The sequence below is a fragment of the Paramormyrops kingsleyae genome, chromosome 1 (genome assembly GCF_048594095.1).
Source record: "Paramormyrops kingsleyae isolate MSU_618 chromosome 1, PKINGS_0.4, whole genome shotgun sequence".
Lineage (NCBI taxonomy): Eukaryota > Metazoa > Chordata > Actinopteri > Osteoglossiformes > Mormyridae > Paramormyrops > Paramormyrops kingsleyae.
In genome coordinates this window covers 76,115,243-76,128,646 of record NC_132797.1, presented here as the reverse complement: position 1 = coordinate 76,128,646, position 13,404 = coordinate 76,115,243, and the positions used below count along the sequence as shown (strand labels likewise).

Here is a 13,404-nt window from a genome sequence, read left to right as displayed (position 1 = left end):
ACGATGTAACCACCGATAACAGAAATTAGAGCATGTGCTTTTGTTTCTATTATTTTCTAACTAAACAGCCGTAAAAGGGAACGGACGTATATACTACATAAGAGAATACCCCAAGTTAATAATAGCAATTAACACGCTTGCCGCTGTGGCTTCACGCTGAATAAAATAAGCCCATACCTTCACTTTTACCCCAAAAAGCCCACGACGACAGAATCATTGAAATAAAAGAACTTACTCAAATTAACCAGTAAGTTTTAAAGAATTGCACTCGGATAATGCGTTTGGTTATATTATGTTGTTGTTCTATAACATACTGTATCTTATGCAGTTTAGCAATTTCTTCTGGTTATTTTTGCCAGCTTGTAAAATCACAAAAATTTGCAATTGGTAATACATTTAATTTCCAAAATGCAGCATCACATCAATAAGTTATTAATTCAACTTCATAAAATAGGCCTTCTATTCTTTACTAACATGGCTTAATATTCTTGCCAGACAAACAGCTTTACTTATAAAGTACTCTAAATATAAGAATGCTAATTATAAGAACTCTATCGTCGTTCCTCTTTTCTTCGAAACAATAACTTTTGTTTTACAACAATCGTAACATTTAAATTAAAAATACAGGACTTCATTCTTCGTTTCTCCAAAACAATTTGGCAGCTGAGTTGAACTTTAAATGTACCTTCTCTAGACATGTTATAAACCAGTAACTAGTGATAGATACTGGAGAATTAAAATTGATTAATGCGTATATTGAGACGGCTAAAGACCACAAACTAGAAACTAAATTATGGCAAATGTAAAACGAGAAATGAACAACGCACAACTAATACAAGCACTCTTTGTCTTAACAATTCTAATACTATTTATTTTTCCAACTGCGCCAGCTGAATCTGTCCAAGTCTCGCGATGTTTGGATGTGGGCTCTGCATTGGGCTCCGTCAGGTTGCTGCGGCCAATAAAACCTCGCGTTGCTTCATCCTCTCTATTCCGTCTCGAAGTAGCGAAAGGTCGTTTAAACGTTCAGCTCGGCTCGGAATAAAGACCGCCGATCGTTATATAACCGGTCGCGTAAATAGTCAAAAAGGAGATATTTAACATACGTTTTCTACACTATCTCGTTACTTTAGCTATACTTCTACATTTTGAAACTAAAACGAAAGACAACGGGGAAATACGAAGACGTGTCGCTATCGTGCTAACAAAGGAAACGCGTTTCTCAACAGGGATTCATCCTCACCAGTCTTTAGTTATGAGTCATGTGGCCGTCGAAAATGTCCACGGTCTAGATCAGCAGGTGAGTGTCGGTGGCTCCGGTGGCTTTTCCGCCGGCCACACGATGAGAGGGGGGACGCCGGGCTGGATGCGCCGCGATCTGCCGCTAGCTTGGCGGTGGACTGCGCGCTTCCGCCGCCCGGCGCTGTTAAGATGGTGGCTGCTGGTGCAGTCGGAGCTAGTGGTGATGATGGCGGCGCCTGGCTACGCCGCCGCGGCCGGTTTTCGGTTCGTTGCTATCATTTTCTGGATCATCGGGTCTGATCTTTTTAAACGGATTTACCATCAATGTTGTATATGATTTTCCTGTCCTGTACGGTGGTTAATAATCCTTTTATTTTATTTTTACATCTGTAAAAATTCGAAGTCTGTTATAAGCTAGGATGGGTTTTTAATGGAAACTAAGGAACAAAAATCTAGAATGGTTACAGGTGGGGGGTAGGTTAACATAGCCAAACATTGCTGTAAATATGGTTCATAAATGGGGGGTTTTATTTCCGGCATTCTTTACGAAAGAGAAGCCTTGATCCGAATTTAATGTTAAAATTCTTGGCTATTGGGTCTTCATAAAGAACGGTGTGCCTGTTTTTTTAGTTTTGCTTGGATCACGATGTTGGTTTTAATCTGGTTAATTCTGGGACCGGCTTTGTTTTTGCGTAGCATTTGACGCGTTCACCGACCCCCCCCTTCCCCCGTCGCCGCCATGGAAAACGAAGGTGCCGACCGTGTGCAATCCGTCCTCTTCGGAAATTCCGAGTCTGTGGGCTTTGATCACTACCCGCCATCTAGACGTAGCCGTGTTTACTCTATATTTTTCTGTCCATGTGTATTTTAATACTTACACAAGTGAAAGCGTGCGGCCGGCATGAGCATCGAGTTAATACGCAGTTAGGCATACGAAGTAACTAGTTCCTTATATGTGAAGGGCTAGAAGCCTAACATTTCCGTGTCCGTAAGTGTTTCGGACCTAAAGCAAAACATCAGCTCTATGACCCACCTTTCATTTTCGGCTTTACTAGGTTAGTTATAAGGTAATCATCAGTTTGGCCTGCGGATGCAGTTCGCTTAACTGAGATGGCTGTATTTCGGCGACGGCGCATTATCTACTTGCCGGATCTACTTGCGGCCGGTCCGGCGTTGACTGACTGACTCGCTGGGATCCGCGTGGCGGTGCTGCCGTGAAGCTCGCGGTGTCTCGCGAGTCAGCGCGGCGGCCACGTGACAGGCGTAAAGTGATCCTTATCGGCATCACAATGTGTACATGTACGATGTGCGGCCGCGCGCTGCTTCTCTCTAGTCATGAACACCGTGTGAGTGAACTAATGATTTTCTTTTTCCCGCAGCTTGCTGTGCTAGACTTAAATTCACCAGCTGACGGGCAAGGTGGAGGTGGCACAGGCAGTAAGTGACTGTTTTATCTGGGGAAGCTGACACACGTAGATTTGTTCCTCGATCCACGTAATTGTGGAATTGTTAGCTTTGAGTTGTGATATAAACTAATGGTGAACAAACTGGATCATGTTCACTTGACCAGTGTTATATTGGATATGGCCCTTCATTGTTGCTGGAGCAGCTGCCTAAATGTACTGCAATGTCCTCATTGTCATATTTTTTTTCAGGGCGGTACATTCCACCTCATTTACGGAATAAAGAAGCGTCAAAAAACGGTGAGATCTGAATCCTGTTCAGTGGCGCTTTTATTTTTTTTTTTTTACTGAATATGTGACTTTATGGGATGCCTAAGACGGCATCATGTGCTCTCTGTGTTAAATCTGGAATTTGAGTGCACTGTAGTTGACTTAATGGTGGTTACAAATCCAGCTTTATGTTTATAACAGAAATTCAGAGTGTGCTCTGAAGTAAACATTGTTTTTGTTAGTGGTTTGTTACTGAGGATTTTGTGTATTCAAGGATCTTGGTCAGGACAGGTGTGGCCTTTTGTCCTGTGTACATGGATTTAATTAGGCAGTAGTTGAACTTCTGGGGTATTTTCTAAAGCTAGCGTTGCTTTGGTACATGTGCCTTTGCTGTTTTTGCTTTGACTGCCTGGCTGCCTTTATTATTTCTATACAGTCTGAGAGGGGACATCAGAATGGAGTAATAGCTGTGTTGAACCTTTTCGCTGAGAATGTTTAAGCTGTTTGTTGATCATAATCATTAAAACAGGCTTTCCTCCCTCTCAGCTGGCATGTCTTAGGCACCGAGCCCTGCTTGTGTTTTCCGGGCCTCCGGTCATTTTAAGTCTTGATATTTTATGGAAATATTTGACCAAATTTATTTGCCTTGAGCCGTTGTTTTTTTTCCCCTTTTACCTTTAACAGCAGGAAATACCCCCCCCCCCCATACAGAGTGCTTATTCAAGTATGGTACTGTGTATCTGACAGCTTTTCCTTAAGTACCAACAACACTTTAATGAAATTGCCTTAATGACCCAATAAGGTGGCTGTCAGGCATTTATGTTGCTTTCAGATGGTTATTGTTTTGATTGTAATGAGACATGGTGACTTTGTTTTTCTTCCTTGCAAATTTTGCCAGAAAAGCAGCATTTTGTCTTATTGGTTCTGTTTAAACCAATAAGCAGTTAAACATTTACTCATTTGATTAGAGTCTGACTACAAGGTAGTGACAAGTACAATAGGCAAAGAGGACTCTTCACAAGGTCTGACTGCACTGGAAGCTTGGTCCCTCTTCTGTATTTTGTCTATGGGATTTACTTGACAAAGGGTTTTGTGCTTTTGTTCAGGTTACCCAAGATGCCCTTCGCAGGACCTTTCTTTGTTTCAGGCCTACAGCAGTGGTTGGCCTGCCAGATGTGGTATGCCAGGATGCATCTGCATGTGTCTGGGGTGCACTGCAGAAGCTTAGCTTGTCTGTGTTGGCGCATATGAGCTCGCATGGCGCTCCTGTGCCCCTTCCGGTCTGTGTATCCATGGACTGTGGCTGATGTAAGGCTTGTGTTGCCTCTGCCCTGGCCCCCAATGCTTTACGTTGCACGATATGTACCAAGTGTCAACGTGGATGTTTCACTGCTTGAAGATGAATGCCAGCCACCTAGTCACTGCTTTTTCTTGGATTTTTCCACCCCTGGTGTTCTTTTGTTCATAAATTAACCGTTTCAGCACTACTCATTTGGACCGCTGCATAACTTTTTTTTAATGGTTGGTTCTGGTTGTTAGGAGTTGGATTGAAATGTGTGATTATAGTAAGGTATGTGGTCTTTGTGTCTGTTACAGCTTTCGGCTGCCTTAACAAAGTTGTGCTGACATTTTGGCAGATTATCCTTCCCATGGGGATGTCGGTTTACGTATCGGGTGTCATGACTTGGCATTCAGGGTGATGACAGCATTAACATTTCGTTGCGGCAAGATGTTGAACAAAACACTGACCTGTTGGTCATGGCATTATAATTACATCCCTTTGGCGTCTTAGCGTTACTTTTCCCAAATGGGCTTGTTTCTCTGGGTTATGCTTATACCAAAATTAACTACGCATGACCCCATACCAAAGGAATATGCAGCTTAATTACCTCTTGATGTGTCCTAGTGCCATGAAATAAGAACATAATACTTCCCTCTTTGAAATGTGTAAACATCTGGGTCAAATCTATTCCAAAAGTGTCATTAGAAGGAATGGTATGAAGCAAATGTTTGGGTACCTGCTAGGTTTTGGTGACCGTATATAGCTGTAAGACTTCATAATGGTTTAAAATCTTTAAATTCACCCAGGTCAGCACTCTTAAATGATGCAAATGAATGCTGACACACTTTGTGACAGCCGGGCCACGTTGCCCTGCGGTGGCGTTCTGTTCCCTGGGGTTTTTGGTTCGTCTTAGTGGGAAGTGTAGACTTTTAATTCATGCCAGTTGTGTGTGCAGGACTGGGGCTGTTAAGGATTAGATGAAGCTCTAGCTTTTGGGTGGCATTTTTGATGTGGCCAGTTTTAAATGAATCTCTTAGCAGATGGAGCAGGGATGGGTTGGTATCTGATTGTTAGTTGGTGTGTCTCCTGCTTGTGTCGATGGCAGTGTGACTTGATGGGAATCGCAGTCAGCATGCACTGCTGCGCAGACGCATGTGGGAAAACGGTTAGAGGTGCATTGCTCAGGTATTACATAAATTCTTATGATGTCCGTTTCTCTACTGTTGAACAGCAGCGGGTTGAGGTTAATAGTCAGAGGTCAGTCATTGTTAATGCTTGGCAGTTAGTATCCAGACCTCTTGTCCGTTAAAATCTATGCATCTCATCTCCAAAGCGTTGCTGTCTTGGACATTGTCAACTTGTGTTCAATATTTAAAACTGTAACCTGCAGGTGTGTGTTTGTGCTTTTTGAGCAGTGAAGACCCTTTGGGTTTGTAATCCCCCTTAAACTGACCTCACTGACCTTCAGCATTGCTGCTTGGTTTCAGATTTTGTGTCAAACTTATTTCTTGTGAATTAACTGGCCTTGATCTATTTCCCTCCCTGACCTATTGAAGACTCTCCTGGATGGGACGGTGGGCGGAGCAATGGCTTTGTGAATGGATACCATGATGGCAGGGACAGTCGCCTGAATGGAGACCGTGGTTATGGAGGACGCGGACCTTCCCGCACAGATCGAGGTGGGCGTGGTGGGTACCGTGGCAACAGAGGCGGTGGCTCCTTTAACCAGTCCCAGCCAATGCAAAATGCAGGTAGGGAAGAGCTCATCTGCTGGTAGTCCTGAAAATAGATTTGCATGGATATTGGTAGAGCATGTGAATGCTTTTCATGGTATGTGAGCCTTACCAAAAAACCTGGCGAAATAGTTCCACTGGACTAGCATGGAAATCCGTAGAGAGCAGGGAAAAAGTAGGCTGGGTGGGTCTGAAACTTAGCTAATAGGCTGTAATGTTCTCTAGGGTATGGCGATGGTGGCTGGGCTATCCCCAAAGACAGAGACACCTACAGCAGCTTCGGTGGGCGTACCGACAGAGGGAAGTCCTCTTTCTTCGGCGACCGTGGGTCTGGCTCAAGAGGAAGGTATGGATTTCTGCACTTTCAGTAGTTGCATACAAGAAGAGCAAATTCTTAATTTCATGGTTGGTTTCTGGGCATTTCGTCCTGCCCCTCTATGTGCTCTGTAGGTCTGACAGGTATGAGCGTGGGGGCTTTGGAGGAGGGAACAGCCGCTGGGTGGAGGACTCCAGAGATGAGGAGGACTGGTCCAAGCCCATGGCGCCAAACGAGCGTCTGGAGCAGTCAGTATCTGTCATTGGCAGTTTCTCCATCTTACTCAAAGAGCTGCCTTGCTTTATGCTGACTGGTGTTTCTGCCCCCCCAGTGAGCTGTTCTCTGGAAGCAACACAGGCATAAACTTCGAGAAATATGACGACATTCCTGTCGAGGCCACTGGCACAAACTGCCCTCCTCACATCGAAAGTGTAAGTCCTTCACTCTTGCTCCCCATCAGCCCATTTCCTCGTCTTCGCGATGCCATCTAATTGGAGCGTGTCCCCAGTTCCATGATGTCGACATGGGCGAGATCATCATGGGTAACATCGCTCTGAGCCGCTACACTCGGCCCACTCCTGTGCAGAAGTATGCTATTCCCATCATCAAGACCAAGAGGGACCTGATGGCCTGTGCCCAGACAGGTGAGAGCGCCCCCTGTGGCCCACTACCTGTGGCTACATGCTGACTGCCTTGCAGTTATTGTGTTGGGTGGGAGAATCTGGCTGATTGTTGACCTGAGGTGGGGATACGCAAACTTGAATGATTTCTGGTGATTTGTCCCTGTTCAGGCTCTGGGAAAACCGCAGCATTCTTGCTTCCAGTTCTGAGTCAGATCTATAACGACGGTCCGGGAGAGTCCTTGCGGGCCATCAAATCCGGCAGTCAGGTACTGCAGTGCCGTCACGAGTAAACGATCGGATCTCAGTTGCGTTTGAGCCATATCAAGTGTCAGTTGGCGAAGTCTGATGTAAATGAAAATGCTGCCGCGCGTCTTGTAATGTTAATTATCTGTAAATGCCTCCTCAGGAGAATGGGAGGTATGGGCGACGCAAGCAGTATCCGATCTCCCTGGTTCTGGCCCCCACCCGGGAGCTTGCCCTGCAGATCTATGACGAGGCCCGAAAGGTATGCGGTCTACACGTGAAGCAGCATGCTGGATGCCGTGAGCCCGCCGGCTGTCTGTAGTCTCACTTCCTCTTCTCCCATCCCCCCCTTCCAGTTTTCCTACCGTTCCCGTGTGCGCCCTTGCGTCGTGTATGGGGGGGCCGACATCGGCCAGCAGATACGTGACCTGGAGCGGGGGTGTCATCTCCTGGTGGCCACGCCTGGCCGTCTGGTGGACATGATGGAGAGGGGCAAGATTGGCTTGGATTACTGCAAGTAAGATTCCTCCCAAAACACCAGATGAGGGCTGCATTAAGGGACATTTCCTCTGCGTATAAAAGGCCTTTGCGTTACGGTTACATTTTTTCTCCAGTCCCTTTTGCCATTGCTGTGATTACGGATGTGTGTGAAATAGACACTACTGCAACATGGGTGTGTAGTGTATGTGACACCTACGTCTCTCCTTCCAGGGCTTTTATTAACGTTCTTGGTTTTTCTTCTCCCTTCCTAATCCAGCTTTTTGGTGCTGGATGAAGCAGACCGCATGCTGGACATGGGCTTCGAGCCCCAGATCCGCCGCATCGTTGAGCAGGACACCATGCCTCCCAAGGGCCTTCGTCAGACCATGATGTTCAGTGCCACCTTCCCCAAGGAAATCCAGGTAACTTTGCTAGACTGTGAGCCACACATTTAGATCCAGAAAGTGGTGTCTGATTTCCTAAAATGCCCTCAGATCCTCGCTCGGGACTTCCTGGAGGAGTACATTTTCCTGGCGGTGGGCCGTGTTGGATCCACCTCGGAAAACATCACCCAGAAGGTGGTTTGGGTGGAGGAGAGCGACAAGCGCTCCTTTTTGCTGGACCTCCTGAATGCGACAGGTAACTACATCTCCACCTTTAATATGCAATAGTATTTATAGCCGCAGTATAGTGTGTATGTTCTAGGTAGCTAACTTGGGTTAGTGAAGGTTCAGTGTTTATTGCAGACGTAGAGGGTTCCTCCTGTTAACTACTATTCTCAAATGGGGTATCAGTTTTTTGTGTAGATGGTCTTCAGCTGTTTTAGTGGGTAAAGCGGCATTGATACTGTGTTTCATTTGGGGTAGCAGTTGAGTGCTATTATTCAAAGAAGCTACTCTGAAATGCTTTAAGTGTGTTACAAGGTCTGGTTTTGTTCAGTTATTCCCACTGAGGTTCAGGAAAATGCAAGTGAGACACCAGAGAAGCCTGGTAAGTTGTTGACGAGCGTATGCAGTGGTCTTTCAGTGCCTGGCACTGTGTCAGTCCCCCCCCCCCCCCCCCACCCCACCCCGCCCCATCTCGCCCCACTCAGTGACGTTAACTGGAGCAGACGGTGACTGCTGGTGTAGGCTTTAAACCGTGCAGATGGGTCGTCCTTGTTGGGCAGCCCCCTGCACTTATGGGAGGGAGGCCTTTCCAGTTGGGTGTCACTGTCTGCAGCAACATCTTTGAGTTCATCTGTCGCCTATGAAGTGACTTTCATTTTGAACTGTCAATGACTGTTATGCTCCATTCAAACCCCTTTTTGAATGATCAAATTCTGTTGTCCTACATCACAGAACTTTAGAACCAAATATTTGTGCCTTGAAGCGATGCTGCGAGTTGCTTAGCTTTTTGAAGGCTGCCTCGCTTTAGCTGTAGCTTAATAGAAGATGTAGGGTTATTTATACTCTTTGTACATTAGACCAAGTACTTCACCAGTCCCCTGAGGTGTGGGAACTAATGTGGGTTTAAAAGGGATGGACTGGCTGCTTTTGCTCAGCAATGTACGGTGTCAGCATTGCAGTCCAAGCTATTTAAAAATGTAAATGTTAAGTGTTTGAGTTGATCTGGATGTAATGCGATTTTTGGGTACAGCTTAAATGAGGTCACTTCATGTAGGTCTGAAATGCTGTAGTCTTTCATGCCCCATCCCGTCTTGCTCACCAATATCTTATATATTTATTTTTTTTTTGAGCGTTTGCTGTGATAGCCATTAAAGTCATCCTGTGACAAACATTGAACCCGACTAAAGTCTTATCACTCTTGAATAAATTTGTCTTTTGTCAGATTGTCTTCAATTCTGAAGTATTCTGCTGAATTGGGCACAACTGGTTTAACTTAATGGTTGTCAGTCAAGGCAAAACTGCTTGTCATACATGTAGTTCCCAGTTTAAGTTGCAAGCTCCCATGCTTTTTAAGAACGTGCTCTGATGCATCATCGTTTTAGCTCGGTGTTTGAGGTAGGTGAGCTCACGCTTTCCATCCTGAAACGCAGGGCTTCTCTGGCTTCGAATATCAACACCTGTTCCATTCCGCAGGCAAGGATTCCCTCACCTTGGTTTTTGTGGAGACCAAGAAAGGCGCAGATGCGCTGGAGGACTTCCTGTACCGCGAGGGCTACGCATGCACTAGTATCCATGGTGACCGTTCCCAGAGAGACCGAGAGGAAGCACTGCACCAGTTCCGTTCTGGACGGTGTCCCATCCTAGTGGCTACGGCTGTATGTTCCTGCACTTTGCTCTACAAATGCATTGATTCTGATGGGAAAAATCTGAATTGGTATCTAATGCTGGTTGTGTGCTGTCATTGTAGGTTGCTGCTCGTGGGCTGGACATCTGTAATGTCAAACATGTCATTAACTTTGACCTGCCCAGTGACATTGAGGAGTATGTCCATCGCATTGGGCGTACCGGTCGTGTGGGAAACCTTGGTATGTATGTGCCTTAATATTGTAAGAGGTATTCAGCTACACTAAATACAGGCGTTAATCGTACTTACTTGCTGTGTGAGATGACATTTAGGGCTACAGTTCACGGTTGCCTTTCTCATTAGGCTTGGCCACCTCCTTCTTCAATGACAAGAACAGCAATATTACAAAGGATCTCTTGGACCTCCTGGTGGAGGCCAAACAGGAGGTGCCTTCCTGGCTGGAGAGTCTGGCCTACGACCACCAGCACAAAAGCAGCAGCCGAGGCCGGTCCAAGAGGTACTGCAGATACTTGAAGCTTTACTGAATGCTTCTGCCCTGTTGGCCATAACTGTTCTTTAAAGATGGTCTTCTGTGCCTTTTAGGTTCTCTGGTGGTTTCGGGGCCAGAGATTACCGTCAGACAGCCGGCGGCAGCAGCAGCTTCGGTGGCCGAGGAAACCGCAGCATTGGCGGTCACGGTGGAAGTAGGGGCTTTGGTGGCAGTAAGGGTTGGTGTCCTTGAATGTGACTTAAGTGGGGGAGGTCTTCCTATTAGAATGTGCTCCGTCAGCTCATGTAGATTCGCTAACCTGTCACTCTATGTTCCTAGGTGGCTTTGGAAACTTCTACGGCGGCGACAGTGGATATGGAGGGAACTACTCCTCCCAAGTTGACTGGTGGGGAAACTAGAGGCTCTCATGAGGCTCGGCGACATGCCAAACTAGCTGAATGGATACCACATGTAACTTAGCCAGACTGCCCTTGTAGCTTCAAGAACCTGCAGTACATTACCAGCTGTGATTCTCTGACACTGTTCCAACAAGGTGGCTGAAGATGGCAAGCCAGAGAATCTGAGGGTCACCACTTAAACGAAACATGGCTGCTGCGATAAATGCCTGGCATCTTGGACTCCGGTCTTCTGCTGTAGATGAATTTCTTTCTTGTAAATCTGAGGATCATTTCTCTGTTAATGTACTGTGCCTTTGAAATTAGACAGGAATTTGTTTTGTCATTACTGACTGTACTGCTGGCCTAAAGCTCAGTAGGATCTTTTTCCCTTTTTTTTTTCCTTTTTAAGGCAAAAAGCTTGTACTAAATCAAACCTTGGCAAACACTGGGATGTTATGACTTGAGTGAGTCATTCCATTTGAACCTCAAATTGTCACAGGGACATCAGGAGGTCTGCATTAGACTACAGCTCTCAGCTCATGGAATCATCTTCAGAGCTGAAATGTTGATCCTTTGTGTGGCAACTATCAAGGGATGAAGAGTTCTTTTTTTGTGCTCACTCTATCCTGGACAGGTACCTATGAAGGATTTGGTATTCTTCAAAAAGCCATTCCAGCTGTGATCTTAATTTGTGACTAACTTCTTAAAACAGGCCAGTGTTTGGAGACAAATGCTGCAATTAATCCACCTTTTGCAATTGACTTGAGTGCTGAGGCAGCTAGAAAAGTTCACAATCTAGCCGTGAAGTGGGTTTTTTTTTGTTTTTGTTCTTTTAAAAAAACTTTTATGGGGGGAGCAGTTCTGTTTAAACTCTACCAAATCTCAGAATCGCCTGCCATATTAGATGTGACTCGTTGAATGGCTTCTAATGGACCACAGCGCTGAAACGGCCACGTGGATCGACATGGCCGCTTCGGTGTCCTACGCATGCTGGTGTTGTTTTTTGGTCAAGGTGATAAAAAGTGAGTTCTACAGCAGGCTTTATATTAGACATACTCTTTGTTTTTCTCTTTTTTTCAAGCTGCGTTGATACCGAAAGACATTCTCGGCAGAATCGAAGGCACGGCTCATTCTTGGACTAAAACGGCTGTTAGAGATTTCAGAGCTCAGTGATGTACATACAGAGCAAATCAGTCTGCAGGGGGTGCAGTGGAGAGGGCAGTTAGACTGCTTTGTGCAGCAGCATTTCAGGTGCAGAGGTTTCCATTGTGAACTGGCTGTGTATTCCATGTGAACCGGCCAAAGCTGGGGCAGAGGGTTACTTTTCCCCCAAGGTACGGTAACACTCTGCTCCTCTGGAGTTAATCTGCCATTTTGTAGTTTAAAAATGACTGAGAAGCTGCCTTAGGCTTAATTTCCTTAGCAGGAAGTTGAGATTTAGGGGGGCGTGATGGCATTTAACTTTAAGTGCAATAGACTAATTCTTTTGTGTGTTGTGCCTTGAAATTTTAAACGAACTGAATCGGATGCACTGACAGTATTGAGGTAACTAACGAATGGTGCTATTTCAGTTAGGTCTTAGGCCCTTTTGTGTCGTATCCATCACGTTTTACAGAGTTATTTTATTGCACACCTAGAGTTTTATATAAATGTCTTGAGTGCGTGTCTTAAGCTTACCAATATTGTATGTTGAGATTGTGAAACGCAGCTTGTTTACAAAAGGGGAAGGTTCTTGATATTTACAAGGATTTATTTGGGACCAGGGGTGAATAGCAGTTGCAAATTTAGCTATTTGCACACAGATTTCTAGATTCTACTTGTGCTGCTAGTTTTGTGTAATTTATTAAGCATTTTTGAGAAATATTTATTTTTATAAGCCTAAAGTGATTCTTTGAAAGTTTTGAGAAACTTGACCAAAAGACAGTACATAAACACTGGCACTTGAATGTTGAATGTCACCCGTATGCGTGAGACTTATATTTTGGGGTAGTGTGGGCTTTTTAATGTCAGTCATATTGGACTCTGTCAAAATCCACACCTGTCACTGGCCTTTTTGGCCTTGCATTTCTATGATTACTTAATTGGCAAACAAAATTTGAACCGACATGCCAAGGTTTGGATAAGTTCTCAAACACATTTCCTTAAAGTATCAGTGCCGTGTCCAGGTTCTTCATTCGTGATTTTTGTTCAGATTTTTGTTTCCCCAGTGAACGTCTGGCACAAGGCAATCCTAAAACATGTGGTTATTCTATTATTGCATTTGCATATTAGGTGTGTCTGGTGTTTTGACCTTTTTAAATGAACATTTAACAAGCTTCAGCTATAGCAGTAAGTATGACCAGCCTCTAAGATGAACCATGAATGATGTGGGGGGGTCAGTAGTTTGAGGGGGTTTGAAGCTTAAATTAAGTGTTTTTAAACGGAAACGAACGCCAGGTCTCCTTTAGGTTTAGTGTTTGCTTTATGTACTAGTTTAGAAGCTATGCACTGCATGAGACGTCTCAGCTGTGCATTTATTGTATGATTTTATCTGAATAAAGTTTGGAAAAGAGACCTTAAGCATGTTTTCTAAGACTGTTAACATGGAGAGCCCTTTGTAGCAGCTCAGTGCTGCAGTGTAGGCAAAGTGAAAATGCAGTAAAAATCAGTTTATACAAATCGAAATTTCGTTTGTGCATTTTGTTTGTGCTTT

General features: G+C 44.9%; 1 protein-coding gene across 12 annotated transcripts; it reads left to right on the top strand.

The window, feature by feature from the left end:
* The first annotated feature begins 966 nt into the window (after positions 1 to 966).
* ddx3xa (DEAD-box helicase 3 X-linked a) lies at positions 967 to 13,376 on the top strand. 12 transcript variants are annotated; one of them, XM_023800743.2, is made up of 20 exons: positions 967 to 1,300; positions 2,622 to 2,679; positions 2,898 to 2,945; positions 4,022 to 4,093; positions 5,754 to 5,948; positions 6,156 to 6,276; positions 6,381 to 6,494; positions 6,578 to 6,677; positions 6,755 to 6,890; positions 7,038 to 7,135; positions 7,276 to 7,374; positions 7,469 to 7,629; positions 7,870 to 8,014; positions 8,087 to 8,231; positions 8,532 to 8,582; positions 9,674 to 9,855; positions 9,948 to 10,065; positions 10,188 to 10,341; positions 10,428 to 10,522; positions 10,654 to 13,376. In XM_023800743.2, exons 1-20 carry the CDS (start codon positions 1,256 to 1,258, stop codon positions 10,731 to 10,733), a joined length of 2,217 nt encoding a protein of 738 aa, XP_023656511.1. In that variant the 5' UTR covers positions 967 to 1,255; the 3' UTR covers positions 10,734 to 13,376. The 12 variants fall into 12 exon arrangements, with proteins under 12 accessions (XP_023656511.1, XP_023656510.1, XP_023656509.1 ...); XM_023800742.2 differs by having other exon boundaries at positions 10,428 to 10,528; XM_023800741.2 differs by having other exon boundaries at positions 10,428 to 10,546.
* Positions 13,377 to 13,404: the final 28 nt, after the last annotated feature.